The sequence below is a fragment of the Lagenorhynchus albirostris genome, chromosome 6, assembly GCF_949774975.1.
Source record: "Lagenorhynchus albirostris chromosome 6, mLagAlb1.1, whole genome shotgun sequence".
Lineage (NCBI taxonomy): Eukaryota > Metazoa > Chordata > Mammalia > Artiodactyla > Delphinidae > Lagenorhynchus > Lagenorhynchus albirostris.
This window is the reverse complement of record NC_083100.1, coordinates 29,394,813-29,417,808: the sequence shown is the minus strand read 5'-3', so window position 1 is coordinate 29,417,808 and position 22,996 is coordinate 29,394,813. Positions and strand designations below refer to the sequence as shown.

The window sequence follows — 22,996 nt, the reverse complement described above, 5'->3', positions numbered from 1 at the left end:
CAGTGTGGATAATGAGACTGGTCTGTTGTTGATGGCTTTACTCATAGAGAACCAACTTTTCCCCCCTAATTTCATTTCAAACTTACATGGCTATCACAGAGCATAAATGTGATACATTCTGCTAAAATGGAACACTTGTCTTAGGAACAAGCTCTGGGCTTTGTAGCTTCTCTTACTTTAGGAGGTCAAGTCTTTGCCTCTTCCTGCTATACTTCCAGATCTGCAAACACTTCTGCTCTAAAATGTCTTTATGAATCTCACTGAAACTAAAAGCCTTGAGGCTATTGCTGGAGTTTTCTGAGAGCCAAAAACATAGGTTTAAGGTTAGAACTGTAATACATTCAAGCAATTTCTAATAAACTCAGAAGGTTACAGCTACAAGAAGTCTAAGTCATCATTTGACCCACCTCTCCTCTTGCTTACAAAGAAACCAAGGTCTAGAAAGGTTAAAGGCCATGCCCAGATCACGCAGCTGTCTGCATATATGAAAACTGTACGTTGCCTCAGATTTCTAGGAGAAAGGAAAAGTCACACAGCGGCATTTTTGTTTTTGTTTTTTTGGGTTTTTTTTGCGGTACGTGGGCCTCTCACTGTTGTGGCCTCTCCTGTTGTGGAGCACAGGCTCTGGACGCGCAGGCTCGGCGGCCATGGCTCACGGGCCCAGCCGCTCCGCGGCATGTGGGATCTTCCTGGACCGGGGCACGAACCCGTGTCCCCTGCATTGGCAGGTGGACTCTCAACCACTGCGCCACCAGGGAAGCCCTTTATCGGTGTATTGACAAGAGAACTACAACACCCTTTCCCTAATATGGGATTTTGACTGTCATCCTCAAAGCTGTGGAAAGGTCTGAATCTCCAATGTCCAAACCTAGCTTTCAAATCTGCCTTTTCCTCGAGGCCAGAGAAGCTCTGGCGTGAGCTGCTCCCACAAAGCCTCATCATTCCTTTGGGTTCAAGGAATGTTCTCCGTTGTCTGCACAAGGCGGCAGCAGAGCATCACGGTTGCAAAGCAGGCACCCTGGATTCGGTCGGTAGCCTCTGCCACTTGCTAACCATGTGAGCTTAAGTTTAAGTTATTTAGTGTCTCTGCAAATTAGGCATAATAATACCACATTTATACAGAGTTGTAACAGGCTTTACATGAAATGATCCATGTGAACTACACAACCTAACACTTGTTCAACATTTAACAAATGTAACAAGGTCCTACTATATAGCACAAAGAACTATAGTCAATATCCTGTGATAAACCGTAACGGAAAAGAACATGAAAAAGAATATATATACGTTTAACTGAGCCACTTTGCTGCACAGCAGAAATTAACACATTGTAAATCAACTATACTTCAATAAAACTTTTAAAAAAAGCAAAGAATGTAAACTATTGTTATTATTATGGATGGTTCCAAAGTATTTAACAGCATTTTTTGGTAACAAAAGACAAAAAATTTCCCCTTAAGGAACAAAAACATCTAGCGGTCAGAGTATGTGTCAATAGAACTTAATATTCCATTAATTATAGAAGGTAAAATAAAATGTATTATAAGCAGGATCACTCATACAGGAAATTATTGACCCCCCAAAATCAACTGAGTTCTAGATGTGCGAGAAGGACCACAAAAAACAATCTGGAGAGATGCAGCTCCAACTCCAGACCCATTTGGAGAGTGACGGTCCATGTAATAGTGATGAATGACTCTACCTCAGTCCTGTGATGGGGAAGTTCCTGCAGATTCGACATCGAACAGGGTGAGTGACCATTTCAGTGGCTGACAGTCGGTAGCAGGTCGGGAGCCACAGGAGGATGGGAGGTTCAGATTGCAACCAAGATAGGAATTTCTCTTCTTTAATTGCTGAGCTCAACACCTGAAAAACCATGGCACACTCAGATGTGTTTCTAGGCAGAACTTTGGTCTCTTGTAGAGATGAAAATGTATTTTCATCTTCTCTTCTGGCTCTGTTTCTGTAGGCTCTGCTTAAGAAGTTTATCACATGCAAAGTCGGGGCAAGTCTACCTCTAAATTAGGTTGTCTAGGAGGCGGTGTAGAGTAGTAGGTCTGTGATTTAAATGGGTCAGCAGTGGTGTCTGCCCCTCAGCAGTGGTGTCTGCCCCCCAGGTCCAAGGGACATGTGAATGGCACTCACCCCTTGGAAACAGCTGCGTGTAGCGCTCTCCACAGAGCACAGAGCTCGACTTTCCCCCATGACAGTCGGGATCTACAAGAGGCAAGAAACCCCACGTCAGCGATCAAGAAATGGAGAAATAGGTGGCCACCAGTCATGCCTGAGCGGTGGCGCTTACGGCCATGGCGTCACAAGTATCTGGTGTCCGAGGCTGGATGAGCTGTCTCAGTCTAGGCAAACAGGACATGTGTGGGTTTTGTGCGGTGTATGAATAGAGATAATGAATGAACAAGTGGGAAGAAGTGGAGCTGGGAGGAGGAGTGAGAAGAAAGTCTGGCAGTGCGGGAAATACAGGGAGGGCTTGCATTGTTTCTCTTCTTTTGACCCCAGTCAAATATTTAATCTTTCTTTGCCCTTGTGCACCTATGAATTACAAGTAACGACGATACTGTATCAAAGCTCAGGGCAGTTTTAAGGAAACCTTTTCAAACACTTTCACGTCGTCTCCTTTTCACAAATCCCAATTTCTGAGGTAGGGCAGTCATTATCTTTGTTTAAAGCAAGGAGTAATTGAGACCTGGAATTTTGTCCAAGGTACAACAAACAAGCAAGAAAACAAACAAACAAATGCAAGTTAGCTGCAGAATTGAGATCTCACTCTAAGACTCCTTACTCTGTTGAGGGGTTCTCCCAAAGCTTTGTCACACCCAGTCCTGATGTGTATTCCAATGGCTTGATTTATACTACCTCAAAGATGGTTTCCATCTTTCATCTTTCAATCAGTCCCATTAAGGAGTTTAATGAAGGGACTGAGAACCCCTTGTGACTGCCGAGATGGCCAGGGACTTGGCCCTGACATTATCTATATGCACAGATACATGTACCTGTCACCTCCATTTATGCCCATTTGGTTGTGGGTCCCAGTTTCACATCTGATGTCTTCTACAGCACAGTCTGTCAGCAGGCGTTGCTCCCAAGCTCAGAAGTAATTTCAAAGACCCCCCTGCTGAGTCCATCAACTCGAATAAACATTCTTCTAATCAGGAAAGTGGCACTTAGAGCCACTTTGCTGACAATTAGCCAGACAGAAGTCAACAAACATTTGCGTAATCCTGACAAGATGGCTTGTACTTTAAATTGATAATAACCCCATCACCAGCTGAATAAGTACTATGCGTTATTTGGCTTTTGTCTGAAAAAATAACTCACTAACCATACTTTGGCCTGAGAGTGCTGATGAGCTAACTGGAGCACTTATTTGGACGGCGTCCTTGAGCCCTGAGAAAGGGGTTTAGCCTCGTTTGTAAAATAAGGAATGTGGATCAGATAGGACCCACTTGCCGGCTCTGTGATTCTGACACCAGTCAAAAGAAAATTCACTTCTGTAGTGGGTTCTAACCTACACTTTTGGCTTTTAAGTGTGTGCACAAAGATTTTGTGGATGAATTGCCCATTTGACTCATTTCTTGCAGGTGTTCTACGGAAGGATGCAGTGTGGCTGGATAGCATGCCAGCACAGGCAGAACACCACTTGAAATGATAATGACGATTCTTGCGCGAGGGGTTGGGATTACACGGTAGGGCCTGGAGTTTTCTGTGGGAACCCATCTCAGTGTTCTTAATGGTAGCAAATGGGATGATAATTTGCCGTGCAAATCTCCACCTTCCTAACAGCTTTCTCAGAAGCCTGCTAATGCATTGAGGGGGAGACAGAGCTGCAGGAGCTGCCATGCGGCAGCTCATTGACCTCCGTTGAGCCTGCAACAAGGGCAGATTTTTAGGGCCTCTTGGATGGGGAGCGAGCCTGGGGCCGGCTGTAGTAGTGAGGAAGCAGTACAGGATTTCAGGAGGAGGAAAATGCCCCTCCGTCCATCTTCTTTCATTACATCCACCTCAACACCTTAGTGTAACAAGCCTGGTTGCACAAATGCATGGACAGATGTTCCCAGTCTCCCTGGCTCCCCGCAGCTTGAGTTCTAAGATGTTGGGATTGATGGGGAAGTAGCTCCTTAACATGCCTGGAGTCAGCAGAAAACAGGGCCCATGTGCTGCTGCAACCACCAGAGCGGCTCTTAAGTAACTACATGTGATGTTTGAACCTTAGGAATTCAAAAAAAAATCATTGCTCCACTTAAAAAATATGAACATCTTATATATTCTTTGGAATTTACAGGATACATTAAATACGAATTATTACAATCAATATGAACATAAACTATTATTACCAAGGCCAAATCAAAGCAAAGGTAATTTTGGAGAGGTTTTTCTAAATCATATGCCCTGTCTGATAATCTCTTTCCTTACCCACTCCCACCTGTATCATAATTATCCTCAGTTCAGAATCCTCGGTTCTGAAGGGTACCAGAATAGGTCACCCCCAAATACGAGCCCTTGGCATACGTATTGTTTTGAACTAAAGGCCATTGAGAACCAGTAGATGCAGAAAAAGCTATAAAAACAGGGCACAGGTTTTCCTTTTGTAAAGGAAATATACATTTATAAAGGAAATTTCTTTTTACCAATAGTGTCTCCCTCTCCCTATCAGGAAGAGGAGGACTCTTAACAACACTTATTAATGGAAAACTCACAGACTTAAATCTGCATAACAAACCTTACTAAACAACCCTTGTTCACCATCTATTTCCCGGTCACTTTCTCATAACTTGCCTCCCCCCACCCAGAAGCCCAGAGCCCCCTTCCCTTTGTTTAGTGTAAAATAATTTACAAGCCTGAGTTCCATCCACCTCTTTGAGTTACTCATCACTGGGTGTTCCCATGTGTACGCACCATACACATTTAAACTTTGGTTTGTTTTTCTCTTGTTAGTTCTGTCTTTTGCCAGTCCAATTTATAGGGCCCCAGTCACAGAACTTAAGATGGGTCAAGGAAAAAGAAATTTTTTTCTCCCCTACAGTCCAGACCCGGGGGAAAAATGACAGAAAATTACTATGGCTTCACGGTGAGGAAAACCTAGTTTGGGGATTTTACAGGGGCTTGAAGAAGAATAGACACATCCTTGAAATAGGGGTAAAAGGTACAGAAGGACAGTGACCACTGTACACAAGATAATCCAGAGCCTGCTTAACCCATTTGCAGAAGATCTTGCTTGGTTACATGATTTTACATCATTTTAATATTTAAGAAACATATTTACTTTAAGGGGGTTAAATTCCCTTGCCTAGTATGGATAAAAACAACACTACATTTGTACATTCTTAAAGAATAGGAAATGATGGAAAGCAACTATTTGAGTATTCGGGGTTGCATTTCATCTATGTTCCCATTAAGCACCGTTGAAGGCTTTAGTATCAAGAACGTTTCAAGCCATAAAGATAAATGAGATAAAATTCTTGCCCTTGAGAAGCAGCCTAGTGGGAAAAGCATATACCTAGGACATAATTGCAACAACATTTGACAAGTGTTATAACAAAATTATGTACAAGAGTTAAAGGAGCTTTCAGCGAGGAGGTGACTGATATTTGAGTGATCTTGAAAGACAAACAGTATTTGTCAAGTGAAAGGAGAGGCAGTGGTGTTGCAGACAGATTGCACCTGCACAAGTCAGGCATGGAGAACTTGGTGCATGTCAGGTACAGTAACAATTTTGATACGCAAGAGTGACAATGATGGAAGGAAAACTTAAACACTGTGGAATACGCAAAAGAAACCACTTGATATTGTTTCAATGGGGATTATCTGAACCTATAGAGATATGCATCACTGTCTTTGACTAAGCTATTTTATAATTTTGTAGACATTAATGTTAACTTGTAGACAACTGATCACAATGCAAATAATTCTGATCTATAGACATGCAAATAAATTCTGTCCTGGTTGAGGGACAACCCTCCCCTTCAGCCCAAAGTCAGTCTTGGGTCCACCTGCAAATTCATTGTAACATTCTTAACCTATCAGCTTGTCTCTTCTTTGGTTATTTCTTTCAACTAGTTGTAACTTACTGGAGCCCTCTTCTAATTAACAAATTAAATAAAATTTTGAATACATGTTCATTTTATATTTGTATAAGTATCATGATTTACCTCTTTCTGAAAAGAGAAGGATTGAGTCAAATCATGAAAGCTTTGCCTGTGATGCTGAGTTCAGGTTTTATTCTATGACAGAATATGGCCAACGAAGAATTTTAGGCATTTACATTTACATTTTGGAAGAGTCACTGGCTGCTGTGTGGAGGAAGAGTTGCAGAGAGGAGAGGATTGAGTTAGTTGGGCAAACCAGTTAGGGAGCAATTGCAATAGATCAGCCTATATTCAGATAATACCAGGTAAAGAGGAGAGAGGTTGCATGGAGAGCTATGTTAAGGTAGAACTGACACTGTAAAAATCAGATCCTTTAATAATAAATGTGACTAATATAACTGGAACAAATTTAGAATTCTTAAGTATTAGAGATTTACCTGTTGTAGATCTGTTAGTAGGTTTCTCAAAATCCTTCGAGTCATGCGTCCCCCAGAATTATAACCTCCCCTGTTATTTTCTGCATAGAGCTGAAAAAGAGCTAGACACATAAGGGGGGAAAGAAATCTTTAAACTGAATACTTGCTATATATCTTCGAAGAATATGTGCTTTGAATTCTAAACAGTTTATTTGTGGCTATAAAGGCGAAAGTTATAATTCTTGGTTATTTGCTTGCTGTTTTGAAGGCTTCCCAAACTAAATAATTTGATAATTAATGAAGACACATTCACATTTCAACTTTTTGATAATCTAGCACATCAATGACAAAGACCACAAGTTTGGTAAATGGCGATGTGAGCAGAGTCTGTCTTTAAGGGAATAATAACTACTGGTGTCTGAATAATCCCTATACAAATAAATATCAAGGATAACCAAATTATGAATAGTTAGAAAGCATAGATCAACATCTTGAAAAATTCTAAGTGTTGCTGAGTACTTGTCGAACCAGAGCAGTGTGGCGGGGATACAGGAGTGAGTGAAGCAGATAACGTGTTGGAGAGATTTGGTGGTTACTGCACTTCAGACATTCAAAACTCCTACATATGTTACCTCTGTATTTTGTAAGAGGACTATCCCCTGAGAGGGCAATCAGGGCGGCGGCTGCAGGTCCAAGCTTGAGAAAACCCGTTCCCGAGCTGCATGGCAACAAAACAGAGATACGAATGGGGAAGGCAGGGTTATTCTTGGTGAAGTGATTTATAAAAACCATGACTGTGAATGGACATTTCTTTCTTTCTTTTTTGTTTTTGGCTGCACTGTGCAGCATGTGGGATCTTAGCTCCCCAACAAGGGATGGAACCTGCGCCCCCTGCAGCAGTAGCTCAGGGTCTTAACCATTGGACCGCCAGGGAAGTCCCTGAATGGACATTTCTGACACTGTGTTACAAGTTCACTCTTCTCATGGTCAGTTTTCCTATATCTAGAATTTGACAGAGCTAAGAATTGAATGAAAATATTTCATCCTTCATTTATTCATTCATTCATGTGTTCAACAAATGTTTATTGGGTGCTTTCTCTGTACTAAGCCCTGTCCTAGGCACTGGAGACACAGGCATCTTCCTGGGTCTTCCTGGGTCCTCCTGGACCAGGCAGTCTCACTTCCTTTAGGGCTCACAAGCTGGGAAACCAAACAACAGAGACAAGGACCAAAAGGCAGGCAGAAAGAGCAAACATTTATATTAAAAAAATCCACCCGTTCTCAGGCCCTCACTTAGAGCCTCATCACCCTGTGCCCCTTGGTTGTGCAGTTTCCAAACCTACAAAATACAATGTATCAAATGCCAGAGGATTGTTAGAGGCAGGCATTGATACAAGAAAGGGCAGCCAAAATCATAATGCTTAAGGAGACTGAAATCATGAAAAAATAACTTGAGAACATGCTTATATACTATTTGTACAACAACAAAAATAAATAAATAATAAACTAGTAAGGAATTTGCCTAGTGGTTAAACTGTGCTTGCCTTTGGGAGGCAGGCTTTGGGGTGGTATTTCTTTTTCTTCACTCTTTTCTGCACTTTCCAAATGTTTTATATTTACTGTGAGCTTTTAAAACGCCATTCTACAGGATGAAGGCTACTGGGTCAAGACCACGTAAGATAAACACAACTGAAGTGGGGCAAAAAAGTGGTAAACACACACACAAACACACACCCCCAACACCACTGACTTAGAGCATGCATAATCAAGCCTTTGACAGGGTGTAAGCTGTTTTATGTGTGCCTCTCCAAGTCATATGTTGAAATCCTAACCCCCAATGTGATGGTATTTAGCGATGGGGCTTGGGAAGATGATTAGGTCACAAGGGTGGAACTCTTATGAATTGGATTGCTATTACTACAAAAGAGACCCCAGAGAGCTCCCTCGCCCCTTTCACCATGTGAGGACACAGCCAAAAGATGGCCCTCTATGTACCAGGAAGTGGGTTCTCACCAGACCCACCTGTCTGCCGGTGCCCTGACCTTAGACTTCCCAGCCTCCAGAACTGTGAGAAATAAATGTTTAAGTCACCCAGTCTCCAGTAGTTTGGTATAGCAGCCCAGACTAAGACAATAGGTTAGCCATTTATGCACACGTTATTCACAAACAGAAACTGACAACTGGTTATAAAGGAATAAGCAAAGACATATACTACCGGGGACTCAAGAGAAAAGTGTAATTTATATATATACATAGATGCATAACTGCCCTAGCAAAAGGTGTGTGTGCTTCTCTAGAGTGGAAATGAGTTTGTATGAAAATGTGGATTTTCCCCCTTTTTGCTGTCCATGAATCATTCATATTAGTGAGGTCGATAAGCATGTACTTCTTTGTTCCCCTCCTGAATAATACATTTGAGGAAAACAAACAAACAAAGAAGCCTTCTTAGATATCAAACCTTGAATAAATATTAGACAACCCCAACTGGTCAATGACCAGAGGCAACTAAACACCCCCTGTGAGGTCACAGCATGGTCCCCTCAGCCTCACCTGTCATACATTGTTGTGAGAAGGCTCAGAGTGAGTTCCGGAGCTCTGGGGTGCACCTGTCCTGGTTTTTCCACCCTGACTCTCTGAAACAGCTCCTGCAGAGCCTGAAAAAGCTGCTGCACAGAGACAGCACTTTCTCTTGCCTCCCAGAGACTCTGACGTAGTAGGACATGCTGAATCAGAGAACTGTCAATCAAGTCCACTGCAGGAAGCAAAGGAAACACTGCATCACCTCTGATCTGAACAAAAGGCTTCAAAAAAGTAAACATCATCTAGTCTTTAATGAAGACTGTTTTTTACGGCAGCTGTTTTTTTTAAGGGAATTACATATGGTCACTATTTGGATACATCTCTCTTGTATATAATTCAAGTGCTCCTATTCTAACAGTTGATTTGATTTTGGAAAAGTGCATCTGTTTGTAAAGCATAGTTAGAACATTATTCCCAGTATAACCTCTAGGATGTGGCTTTATAAAAGGAAATTAAAAGGGAAAGAAGTGAGAAACTTGAAAATAGCTTTCCGAGGAAGTTAGGACACTGGTGAAAAGTTGGGAAAAACATTTTTATACTGTTTATTAAGTGGATTGAGAAAATTCATCTTTCATGTTCAAATATCATTTTTTCTTGTCTACAGCCTAGCTCGAGAAGGAATATTGTGTATAAAAATGCAAATGAATCACTTAAAAAACTCAGTGATCTTTATAAAAGAGCAGTTGCTGAATTAGACTCCTTAGGTCTCACCCTTGCTTTAGTAATGTTTATTGTTTTGATCTTGGTCTCATCAGTATTATTATCCAGAAAGGCACTTAATAAAACCAAAGTTGCTTACAAAAAATAATGGTTTATTTCTTACATATTTTTTATCACCTTCTCCTAAAAATGTTACAAGGCAATAAATATAAGGAAGAATGAGATAGAAGAAACCCTATGGTTTCTTGCAGATGGAGGATGACAGACAAAATGAATAAACACCCACTTGTGCCATCTGAGATGGGGATGTCAGTGGCACCAAGAGCTGCTGGCATTTAAAATGCTTCAGACTGTGAAGTGATAAAACCCTGCACTTCTGTCTACTTTGTAAATCAACCTCACATCCACAAATCTAGCACGTATAATAAAAATTTTTTATTTGTTCTCTGATACGGCTTTTAAAGGGAGAGTCTAAGAAAGTGAGGGGTATGTTTTGGGATGTGACTGTGAAAAAAACGTGGCTGCATGTGGTAGAGACTGCAAACTCTTTTATCGTTATTCAATCACAAAACCTATCACCTCGGCCTGGCGTGCTGTACACAGGATGCTGCGTCTTCTGCCGAGACTTCTGTATTACAGCAAAACAGATAATAGTGGTGTCCATTAATCTCACCACCAGATTTGTGCAGGAACGCTCTCCGGCTTTCCAGATCCTGCTGCCTGGAGCTCACGATATGTTTATCTCGGTGTTAGGGACTTTTGTTTTCCAATTTTTGTTTGGTTATCTGTTATAGGTAGAACTTTTCAACTTCTGATTTCGTGTACTGTTACTATTTCCCATGCATATTATTTATATTCACTGTTTCTGATGCAGGCGTAATAAAAAATTCAGAAAGGTACACCCTCGAATTACACTGTACACACCCAGGCTCATATGAACAATGATGAAGGCTCATGTGAGCATTGGCTACTAACTTTCTTTAATAGGAGACATTCTCCAGGAAAATAACATGATTGAGGGTACATTTTTAGTGAGCATCTTCTGCCTTTTGCTGATTTCTGGAATAATATAAGTAATTTGTCTATATCAGTGATTTAAAAAAAATTTTTTTTAAAGCCAAGAATCCCTTCTTCAAAGGATACTTTCACAGAAATGCAATATGGAAGATAGAGCAAAACAGAGTTGTTCTGATAGAGGAGATAGCCTTTTGGGTTTTTCTACTTGCCTATTCTTCCTTTTCCCACCTTGCTGGCCCTTTGGGTTTTCTCGACTTGCCTCTACTTCCTTTTCCCACCTCGCTGGCCCTTTCTTACCCTACTTCACACCCATGTCCACTCTGTGAAACACAGTTTGAAAACCACTGGTCTATCTAACTTATTAGGCAGAGGCAAAATATTAAAAAAAATTCAACCTTTAGGAAAAATGACATATGTATGTGTATGTGTGTGTGTGTGTGTATAATACAATTTATATATATATAAAATACAATTTATATATATATATAAAACACAATTTTTTTAGGTCTGCTGTAATAAATGTCATAAATTACACAAAGTGATTTTTTAAAAATGCAATAGAGAACTTATTAGAAATCAGTAACTTCAGATATGCTGAATGCCTGTCATTTTTCACAGCCAGGACCCAAGTTCATTTTGGAGAATTTTTACAGGATAAAAATTTTTACTGTATTTTACCTAGATAACGGTATAGGAAAAGAAACCATGGCATTCAATCAGATAAAATTTAATGCAAAAGAGTAGTTCTCATGAAATTCTCAAGCGATTTTTAAACTTTATGGCCTGAGGATTATTCATCTGAACTTACTTTTGCAGGTTCAGAAAGAGATGGGGGTACAACTTAAAAATGCAAGTCTTAAGTAGTAGAAGGAATTTAGAAATGTTTATATTTGAATCTACAAGTTATATTAAACTAACTTATTTTGTGATTTTATTTTGCATCAATATTGGTATCCTGAAAAGGAAATAAACAAATAAAAAATTTGCAGAAACCAAGTAGGAACATTTTTTTAAAGAATTAAAATCCTCTTCCATGAATTATTGTCTATTGTCAGTCAGCGAAGCTACATGTGGGTGGAACACAGGTGTATCTTCCACACTCCATCTTCTCTGTTACAAGTAGGGTAGATGCACAGGTCCAACCTTCCAGATCCAACAGTCACTCACATGGGCGGAGTTTTTGGTTTTCTATGAATTTTACATTACACATCAGGGTCAGATTATTTCAAGTATTTCAAGAGAACCTGTACTTACATTGGCACAAGGTTTGCACTGATCGTAATTTGAAGGCTGTTCTATAAATGGAATTCTCAATACTATTAAGAGCATCTGTAAAGAAAACATGAAATATCATAGATAAAGGACTGTGTCATTAGATAAATCCCGTATCCTAGAAGGAAATCCTAGAGAGCATGTAGCCCTACTTTATTTTGCAAGTGAGGAAATCAAGTTCTAGAGCTCTCTTTCCTACCTGGGAACAAATAATAATGGACTACGCTATCCTAGGCTGCAGGTGACCATAGAGAGCCTCCTCTGAGCCCACCAGACTAAGGAATCCCCCAGTGAGGAGACTCCTCCATGAAGCTGTCCACTTTTTATATAAAAATGAAATAGCCTATGAAACAATAAGACAAAAAACTATCTGTAGAATATAAATTCAGTTTGTTAATATATTCTAGTCATATGTACACACATACTTATGCATCTATGAAAATGACTATCCATCCATTCATTCAGCAGATTTTTATTGAGCTCTTACTATATGGCCCTGGCATGATTCCAGGCTCTTGAAATATAGCAACTAACAAAACAGATAAAAATTCTTGCCCCGTGGAGCTTAATTTCTAGTGTCATTCATCAGATTGTTAACAGTGGATATCTTTGAGTGCTCGAATTCTTAGTTATTTTCTTCCTACTTGTCAATATTACCTAAATTTTCTATAAAGAGCACATGTTATTTTTATAATCAGAAAAGAATTATTAATATACCTTCTTTTACCCACCACCAACATCACTACATCAGTGGCTAGCATTTCTGAGCACTTACTAGGCACTGAGTATGTATTCACCCCTTTCACAGTGTGGAGAAGAGAAGAGGAGAAGAGAAGAGAAAGCTCTGGAGCCATATCTAGGGAATAGAAAATGTATATGTAATATACAAATGCCCTGTACATTTGTATATGTAATAGAAAATGTATATGTAATAGAAAATAGAAATGATCAAAACATATGAAAAAAAAAGTTGAAAGACTAATTACTATAGAAGACTTTTTGACGAGGAAAAACAGTCATCAAAGATAAACAACCATAAGCAGAGACAGTTTTGCAGGCAAATTCCTTTAAACTTTCAAGGGATAGGGGAATCCCTGTTACTCAACTCTTCTAAAAACTGGAAAAACTCAGAAAACTTCCCAGTTTAGTTTAGGAGGCTAACATAACTGTAATACCAACATTTGATAAAGTTTTATTGAAAATATTGTTATTGCTGAGAGAAACTAGTTAAATTCTGATTTCAGACTTTGAAGGAAATTGGTCTAATTGGCCAAGGAAAATTGTCCAATATGGGACGGTTTCAGCATCAACCCAAAAATCTGAAGTTTGAAGTCTCATCTAAATACCATCTAAATCAGATATATAAATATAAACAAATCTTATTTAAGATGAAATCAGAGATAAAACATAATATATTAGCCAACATTTTCAAGAACATATTAAAGAATTATGTTCCATGATATGGAAAGATTTATTTCAGGAATTTAAAATTTGTTCAACAGTTAATTGATATATTAAGAGAAGGAAAAAAGTTACTGAACCAGTGGATTCTCAAAATGCATTGGTAAAATTCATCAGCCATTCTGATTTTTTAAAAACTGGTACATGATCTAGGAAGAGAGGAAACATCCTTAAAATGTCAGAAATAAAAGGCAAATTTCGTATAAAAGTGAGATAGACAAAAGACATCCCTGTTAAAGTCAGGAAAAAATCACCCCCATCCCCCTTTTCATCACTGTGATCCAACTCTAGTCTGAAGCAGAGAAATAAAATACAGGGCATCAGGACCACCCCTGTCCCCTCCACACTGTGCCAGATAGGGCGGAATCTCCTTGATAGACCTTGAAGGATAGCCCTCCAGGATGTCAGTATGAGTCCATTGGAGCTGGCATATAATAATAGAATTGGAACTTATTTGCTGTCCCTGGTTTGGAATTCTAATCTACAAAAACAAATAAAAGTAAGAGTTATAAATTTTAGGAAGGAAGAGATGTACAGATGTTCTGATTACCTCTCTATCCAGATACTTCATGAGGATCATCTGCAAGTTGGCTGGATTTAGGACAATTGTATGAGAATCAATAACTTTCCTTTATATCAGTGGTTTTCAAGCTTTATCTTGCATCAGATTGCAGAGCTTACCCCCAGAGTCTGGGTGGGGGGGCCTGGGTATTTCATTTCTAATCCCAGGCGATGCTCATGCTTTTGGTCCAGGAACTATACTTTGAGTACCACCACTTTATACCAAGAATAATCAGTTAGAACAGGTAATTTTTAACATCTAAAAAATGCCTAAAGTAAACAAAACAATGTGTAAGACCTTATAAAGCTTTATTGAAAGTTATATTAAAGATAATATGAATAAATGGAGAGATCTATTTCCTCCATTACTGGATATTCCTGGATTAGGAATGTTCAATAGCATAAGGATATGAATTCTCCCCTATAAATTTAAAGCAATTCCAACTCATATTCCAACTACCATTTTGAACTTGACAAAATAATATAAAATTAATCTGTAAGAATAAATGCAATGTGTGCTTATTTCAGGAACAGGTAGAGTAATGGAACAGGACAAAATCAGAAACTGACCTATGTATACATAGGGTTTTAGCATATGATAAAGATGATGTTTTAACTCAGTGAGAGTCAACAACTTCCCTTTATATCGGTGGTTTATATCAATGAGGAAATTATAGATTATTTATAAATAGTGTTGGGGCCATTGGATGAATAACTGTTTAGAAAAATATAATATAGGTACTTTAGTTCAGATCATAAACAAAATAACACCAGGATGTATTACAGAGTTAAACATGAATTCTTAAAACTCTAAGACAATTAAAAGAAGAAATTTTTGTCAATCTTGAGGTTGAAAGATGTTTTAAAGCATGATTATAAGCCCAAATCCACAGCAATGTGTCTATAACTTAGTATGGTCCTATTTTTGTAAATGATAAAAACTAATAGCAAGAAAGAACACAATAAACACAGTAGGAAAGGTTATATATCAAACTTCTGTTTATCTGGGTACAGGAGTACATCATGGGAGGGGTTTAATTTTTTACTTTCTATAACATGATAGTGGTCTGAATGGTACTGGGGAGAGAAAATTGGGGGGAGATATGAGGCACAATTTTCTAGGGAAATTGACAGGGATTGGTGGCTGATTGGATGTGGGAGGGAGACCAAGTGTAGGAAATAATGGGGGAGGATAAAGTTTGTGCACAGAGGTGGAATGGGAATTCATTTTCAACATCTGAGTTTGAGGTTTCTGTAAGACATCTGAATGGAGATGTCCAATAGGCAGTTGAAACTACCTCCCGGACACTTGGGAGTCCAGGATTCTGGAACTGGGACTTGTCCCCAGAAACTTGGGCTTGGAGTACAGGGAGTTGGAGGGCATGGTCCTTGGACTGCAAATCCTGGAGCTAAGGTGACCTGAGAGAATAGGCAGACATATTGGTCAAGGTATCTTTCTGAGAAGGCTTGTGGATCAAGCAGAGTCCAGGTGAAAGGCAACAGGTCAGAAACTGGGAATGCTGGACTAGAGCCAGAGAGTTCCACATGGTGATGAAAAGGAGAAGTTTAAAGAGATTTCCCAGCATGGAGGGAGTAGCCATGAGAAATTTTTAGAGTATTGCTGTCCAATAGGAGAAATACAGTATGATTCAAATATGTCACCTTAAATTTCTAGCAGCTACATTTTAAAAAGTAAGAAGAAACAGGTGAAATTAATTTTAATGATTTATTTCATTTAATCTATCAGATTATTTAATATGTAACCAACATAAAAATTATTAATAAAACATTTTCTGTTCTTATTGTCTTCAAAATTCAGTATCCTTTTTACACTTGCAGCACATCTCAATTTGGACTAGCCATATTTCAAGTGCTCCATCGCCACATGTGGCTAGTGGCTACCAGACTGAGAGCTCAGTTTTAGAGAATACTGGCTGGGAGGGGGAGCTGCTCAGGGTGTTGAACAGGACTCATTTTTTGATTCTGTATCTGGGGGTCAGGGTTGCTATTTAGGATGGGATAGATATTTAGGAGTCATTAGTGTTGACTGTGGGCAAAACCATGTCCATCTACTAGGTTGCCTAAGAAGAGTGCTTTAAGTGAAGAGAAAATTAGGCTAAGTAACAGTACGCCTGAGAAACATAATCATTTAAGTACCAGAGGAGAAAGAGAAACCTAAGAAGAAGAAGAAGAAGAAGGGAAAGCCAAAGAAACCAGGAGACAGCAATGGTACAAAGGCCAAGGAAGGTGAATTTCAGAAAGTAGAGACAAGCCAATAATTCAGTATGTGGAAGCCACAAGGAGATCAACTATGTGCTAAAAATTAGTCTCTGTTTTTGATTAACTTGACTATTAAAGCCTTCATAAGAGCACTTTTATGGGGATATGGGGGCCCTAATCAAATTACACAGGATTGATCAATGAATGTAAGGTAAATAAAAAAACACAAAAGCAGACAACTCTTTCAAGATCCTTAATCTGAAGGGAAGAAAAGAGGGCCATCGCTAGAAAAGCACACAAAATCAAAACTAACTTTCAAAGGCAGGAGAGATTCTAAAATGTATGTATGGGTCATGGAGGAGGGGTCAGAAGAGAGGATGAGGTTGAGGGTCCAGGAAGTAGGGTTCCAGGAGGTACTTGATATAGCAAAGTCTGTCTCAGAGGACAACATGTTCCCATAGCCACCCAACATCCATTCACATTTCTTCTGGTGAACCACCTTCCCCTGAACTTAGTCCGTGAAATTCTAGCTGGGTTCATTCGAATTCGCCTCTTTCCATGGAGGACATGTGGCCCAGGCCTACACGATCAATGAGAGCATCATTGCCCTCCCCAGATGTGGACTCATAACCAAAGTCAGGCAAAGGATATACCAATGAAATTTGGATCAAGGACTCTTTGTTCAAGTTATCAGGGAAGAAGACTTATTTTTTCCTGTTGGACTTGAAATTGGAATCATAGCTGGGAGCAGCAGTTACTCTCCTGTTGGGATGTGTAGCTTGAGCATGAAACCAACACACGAAGGAGAGTAGAGATGAACTTGGAGATGGAGAGAAACCGTGTCCTACTGACATTGTCTGGGCTCAGAGCAAGCTAGTCCTCCCTAAGGTAATTAATTATATAAGGTAATAAAGCCTCTTTGAGCTAAGTTCTCTCTTACAAGTAACTGAAATGTAGCTAACTGATACAATCTCTGAGGTAGAGGCAATGGATGGGGGAAGATGTACAGGTGAAGGAATTAGCTTTGGCAAGAAGCCCCTGAGAGGACATCCCCTCATTCCCTGAGAGGAAGAATAAAAGGATATGATGGTGGTTGTGGGGAAGAAGGCATGTCTGAGGGTTTCTGTTTTCTTTATGAAGTTGGGGACAAGTTCACTCAGAATTAGGAAGAGATGGTAGAGCAGAAAACTTGAGGAATCGTAAAGATATGGTATTGTTACAGCAGGCAGTGAGAGAGGAAACCAGTCACACACTTTGGAAAGAACTGCCAAGCAACGTTGCATCTCTAATATTTCTTGTGATAACAAATTTCAATTAAATAGACTTTATACCCATAATGCTCACTTGGAAGCAAGGTTTCACACGCAAACAAGCTTTGAGCCCAGGACTTACTTGTATTTATTATGCTGAAGGGAAGATGCCTTGAGGAAAATAAAGCTATTTTCAAATTTATTGTCAGCTGATTACCATAAAACTCAGGCAACTGGGAGTAAATGGTTTGTGTGCTGGAGAAGTGCTTGTGACTAGAAACACAGCAGGCTCTTTAGCCTTTGCTAAGCAGGCCCTGAACAAAACAAAACAAGGGATTGATGGGGGGATTTCATTGATTCAAACATATGTGGCAGGATAATTTATGGTGATATTAATTTCTTACTTGTTCTTGCAGCAGTGGGAGAATTTAAAGAATGAAAAGGCAATGTTTCCATGTCCATTTCTGTGTATGTTCCAAGGTCTAAGCTCTTTTTACTCCTTTGGGAGACTTACCACCTTTTAAGGGGTCAGTGTTTCAGGGGCCACCCTGAATTCAACCCACTCAGGCTTTAGTATGAAAGGCCCATCAAAGAATCAATGCCATCCATGGAAATGGGAGAGTTGGGATCCACACTACTAGAATTTCACGGACTAAAATCAGGGGAAAGTTGTTCTTCCAAAGCAGGTGAACTGGTTCAGCAGAAGAAACGTGACCAGATGCTGGATGGCCAGAAGAGCAGGTTCCCTCTGAGAGGGGCTCTGCTGTGGCAAATACCACCTGGATCCCTCACTGCCTGAACCTCAACTTCATCCTCTGTCCCGGCCCCTCCTCCCTGACTCATATACATACAGACATTCTGGATTCTCAGTTGCCTTTGAAAACCAATCTTGATTTTAGTGTTGTTCTAGCTATGACTCTCTTTTCCCTAGAGTGGGAGAGACGCTGATACCTGGACAGGAAAGTGGGAGATGCCTAACTGGGCTTCAAGTTTGAGGGCTGATTCCGGGGCTTCCCTTACTAGCAGTTCCCCGGGTGGAGGGAATGGCTGCGTTGTGTAACTAGGGAGACCAGATACTAGGCTTGGCAAGGATTTCTGTGTCCAGTCTTGACAAGGAGTCCCCTGTCTTCAAGTGGACCCCAAAGCCAAAGGCAAAGAGCAGAGTAAGTGGCAGCCACGATGGTACTTCAGACCAGATATTCTGAACACTTCAGACCGGATGTTCAGGAAAAACCTGAAATGGTTTCTGTCTGTCTCAGGACGGCTGCTTCCCAAACTTAACTTAGTCTAAATTTCATACCAAGTGACAGTGACTAGCTTTTGGTTTGGAAAAGGCTGTTTCTTGCCCTTGAGTGTTGTGGCGTGAAGTCGTGGCTGTTCCACATACGGACATTGAGTGTCAGTGCGCTGTGCACTAAGCCACTCAGGGCGTTACGGCGCGGAACCAAGTCAGACCCGCCCTTGAGACCTTAGAGCATAGCCCTGGCCTCTCCCTAAATATACCTTGATTCAATGATCAATATATGATCATGAGTCAAAGACACCTACCTGAGGGGAATGTGGGCTGTGCCTGAAAGTGTCATTAAACAAGAAAGCTTTTTTAAAAACCCTCTATATTTTGTTGTTCTTTTTTGAACAGGTATAACCATATCAGGGACCTACAATTTACTCTCTTTTGTTGTTTGCTATTTCCTTATGTTTTAAAAATGCTTAGTTTCCAGATAAGAGTCCAATGTTAGAGTAGGGGAAAAGTCATACCTCTGCCCTAAGTCTGGAGAAGGAGAACACGTGGAGAGTAGCCACAGTAGTGTGGAAATGATTTACAAAAATGTAATGCCCGGCATTGTTTTTCCTTCTGGAAACTGGCCAATTTGTGTGCCCTGGTTCCGCTCAGATGCACCAAATGAACACGGAATCAGCAAGCTAGGGAGTCTGCAGGTTCCCAGATGCTGCTGTTGGTGGAAGAGTGATTCTGTGGCTGCTCTACCATCTGGCCCATCACACTCCTGTCAAGTTATGTTTTGCAGTGTCATCTGATGAAGTTATGCAGCATAACATGGCAAGCTGTGATACAGTACTTGGGGAAAACGAATGGGTATCCCAGGTGATTCACCAGCAGCCCTGCTTCCTGAAGGCTTTTTTGTTTTCTCCTGCTGGTAAGAGAAGACTCAAGAAAGGAAGCAACTGCTGGATGTATCAGACCCAAAGCTATAAACAAAGTAATTTGAGATGTTCAAAAAAAAATAATATAAGCTTCAAAGCTACATATGGTCTTGTTCATGGAAGCAATTTAACTGGGAACCTTGTTTTGCTTTAAACGATTCATATTTTTACTTAGCCAAATCAATATGTGTCATTTTCTACAGATACTAAGAACGTAATAAAATTTCTTTCAACAGCCCATCATCTAGTTCGATGATCCAGAAAGAGATATTTTAGGCCAGTCGTCCTAAGTGGGCAGCATCAGCATGGCCTGGGAACTTGTTAGAAATTCATGTCCTTGGTCCCCACCCTGGTCCTACTGAGTCACAAACCCTGGAGGTGGAGCCCAGCATTTTAACAAACCCTCTAAATGATTCTGATGCACACACACTACATTTAAGAAACACTCCTTAGGGAAAAAAGGGGGCTTTGAATGGATTATCTACTGCTTTGTGTTAAGCTTACTAATATGAAGGCCCAATACTGGGAAACCCAAAGATAATTGGAATCATTCCGAATGTTGTTTTAGATAAATAACTTGAGATAGTACAGAATTTTATAAAAAACACGCCAAGTTAACAATCTAGATCTCAGCTAGGGGAATAAGGCTGCCACTAGGTCCAACAATAAAAATATCACAAGCCAGTCCTGGGCCTACCCTAGCATTCAGAGATGCTGGAAGAAAAGGAAATTAGTTTCCCTCTATCCATTTATCAAATAGTCATATAATAACAGCTGTGAGACTTTTCTCTCAACTTTGGCCTCAAATAGTACAGTGAACTTACCCCTGACATTAAAATATCTACAGTGATGTCATTTTAATAGTAAACTATGAAGATATATGTAAATAAGGTAAGCCACTTTTTGTGTCTTTGAATAGCAATTTAAAGTGCAATTATATTGAGATCAAGTCTTTTGTTAAATTATTTTTTGGTGCTTTGGGGACAACAGACCAAATATTCGTCAATATGTTATGAATTTCTGTTTAGAAAATGGAGAAAGTCTTTTCAATCATCCATTAGTTTCTTTTTCAGCCATTTGCCAAATGTCACTCCTCTGCAACTCGGAAGTCTGAAAATACAACGTCTGTGCCTGAGTTTTTTGTTTGCAAACTGTGCTCAAAAACTTAACAGTAATACTTACCTTGTTTATCTGGGTCCATTTTAGGAATTTCTTGGAATAACAGATGGCAAGAAGGTCCTTGTAACTGGAAATGAACCAATATTTTAAGCAGGAGATTTTGCAGTGGAATTGCCAGTTGTATCAGAGATATTTTAGGCCAGTGATCCTAACTGCTGGGTGGGGAGCAAAAAGGCAACTAAGCAAAGTCATTTCACCCGTGGGACGATGACTACAAGGTGTTCAGAGAGACTAAAAACTCCTGGGAGGGTATAAAATAAGGAAAGCAGGGAGAACCTTCTTATACTGGTCACTTCTCTAGGGAAGCTGGAAACAAACTCCTGAAACTAATACGGTGAATACTTAGAACTTTTGAGGCATTATAATTTTAAGAGTGGACTGAACTCTCATTTCAAGAAAATGGAAATTTACTTGAATTTTTTTTTTTTTTTTTTTGTGGTACGCGGACCTCTCACCGCTGTGGCCTCTCGCGTCGCAGAGCACAGGCTCCGGACACGCAGGCTCAGCGGCCATGGCCCACGGGCCCAGCCGCTCCGTGGCATGCGGGATCCTCCCGGACCGGGGCATGAACCCGCGTCCCCTGCATCGGCAGGCGGACTCTCAACCACTGCGCCACCAGGGAAGCCCTTACTTGAATTTTGAAGGACAAAATTTGAAGCTCTCAGTGCTTGAATTTCTAATAGCACTACAGTGAATCATTCTGCATACTAAGTATCTGAAAAATACTATCCATTTGAACACCTTATCACATATATCTGTGTATTTCTGTGTGTCTGTGTGTGTATACAATTCAGTTTGCTTTCAACAAAAAGAATGGGTTATGCTATAATAAAACCTTAACACATTTCTAAGAATGACATTTCTTAATATGGATAGTTGAAAACTGCTTTTAAAAATTACATGGTAATTAAGTTTAGGTAGGACTTTTCCTCATCTTCTAATGAGTATATTAATTAAGGCACAAATTGTTGGGCACATAAGCAACATCTTACAAAGAGAGAAACTAAAACAAAATTGATTACATTAGTTCTTTAAAAATATGATAGCAATAGTGAAAATACCAGACTTGCCCCAAACCAGGAAGGTTCCAAATATATTCAAGTAAGATTTGTTTTGAAAAGCTGTAGCAAGGGCAATCAGGTTAGAATTCTTCCTGGTGTAGAAACACTTCCCCGAGCCCTTCCTGAAGTCCCCAGGTAGGTGCAGAAGGGTCCAGTCTCCCATCCTGTCAACAGTGCACCTGGAGATACAATCTACCTGCCTCCACTCCAGGTACTTACCTTTCTTAGTTTCCTTGGGGAAGCAGTTTAGTCAAACATTCTGTAGAGGTTACTCAGCAGTTTTGGAAGAAGGAAAAGTTGAATACTAACAGATTTCCAGATGTGGCATTCCTATAGAGAGTGGATGTCTTGTTCTGACTGTCCAGCAACTACACATAAAACTGATATCGCAGCTGCACTGTTTTTAAGGGCTCACAGAAGTACATTCATTAGTAATAGAGATGCTGCATAATTTAAGACTACTCCTACATCTCTGTTTCAAAGGGCTATTTCAGTATTGATTTCGTGTGTGGGAGAGACAAGTAAAACTTCTGGGTGCTGTTGAGAACAAGGGTTACCATAGAGATTAAGAAACAGTATGAAGAACTCCACATCCCAGGGAACAGCTACCTTACTAACCATCCCAGATAAGAGTACCTAGGGATGGAATCTAATTCATTTGATTGTTAATTCTTTTAGAAATACAGAGGTACGATTACAGATTTTTTAAAGGCACCAAATATAATACAAGTCTTCAAAAGGATAATAATTTGTTATGAATGCACATTTCCTCTTAAGTTCTAAGTATAATCTGAAAATGTATTTTTTAAAGTTCAAATTAAAAATAAACCTGTTGTTATCCTAACAAACTTTTATTTTTTTTCTAGTTACCATCTTTTATTGTAAAATTTATTTATTTTTGGCTGTGTTGGGTCTTCGTTGCTGCGTGCGGGCTTTCTCTAGTTGCGGCGAGCAGGGGCTACTCTTCATTGCGGTGCGCGGGCTTTTCATTGCAGTGGCTTCTCTTGTTGCAGAGCATGGGCTCTAGGCACGCGGGCTTCAGTAGTTGTGGCTCA

At 39.9% G+C, this 22,996-nt stretch overlaps 1 protein-coding gene across 1 annotated transcript in view; it reads right to left on the bottom strand.

Annotated features, from left to right (window-relative positions):
- The window catches only part of DYTN (dystrotelin), a 50,693-nt gene extending 29,791 nt beyond the window's left edge, over window positions 1-20,902 (bottom strand). Inside the window, exons 1-7 of the mRNA XM_060151336.1 lie at window positions 20,884-20,902; window positions 12,029-12,103; window positions 9,068-9,269; window positions 7,150-7,235; window positions 6,539-6,639; window positions 2,146-2,217; window positions 1,703-1,866 (exon numbers count right to left, since the gene is read on the bottom strand). Coding sequence (XP_060007319.1) covers window positions 1,703-1,866; window positions 2,146-2,217; window positions 6,539-6,639; window positions 7,150-7,235; window positions 9,068-9,269; window positions 12,029-12,103; window positions 20,884-20,902 — 719 coding nt within the window. The remainder of the gene's footprint in view (window positions 1-1,702; window positions 1,867-2,145; window positions 2,218-6,538; window positions 6,640-7,149; window positions 7,236-9,067; window positions 9,270-12,028; window positions 12,104-20,883) is intronic.
- Between the last annotated feature and the right edge of the window lie 2,094 nt (window positions 20,903-22,996).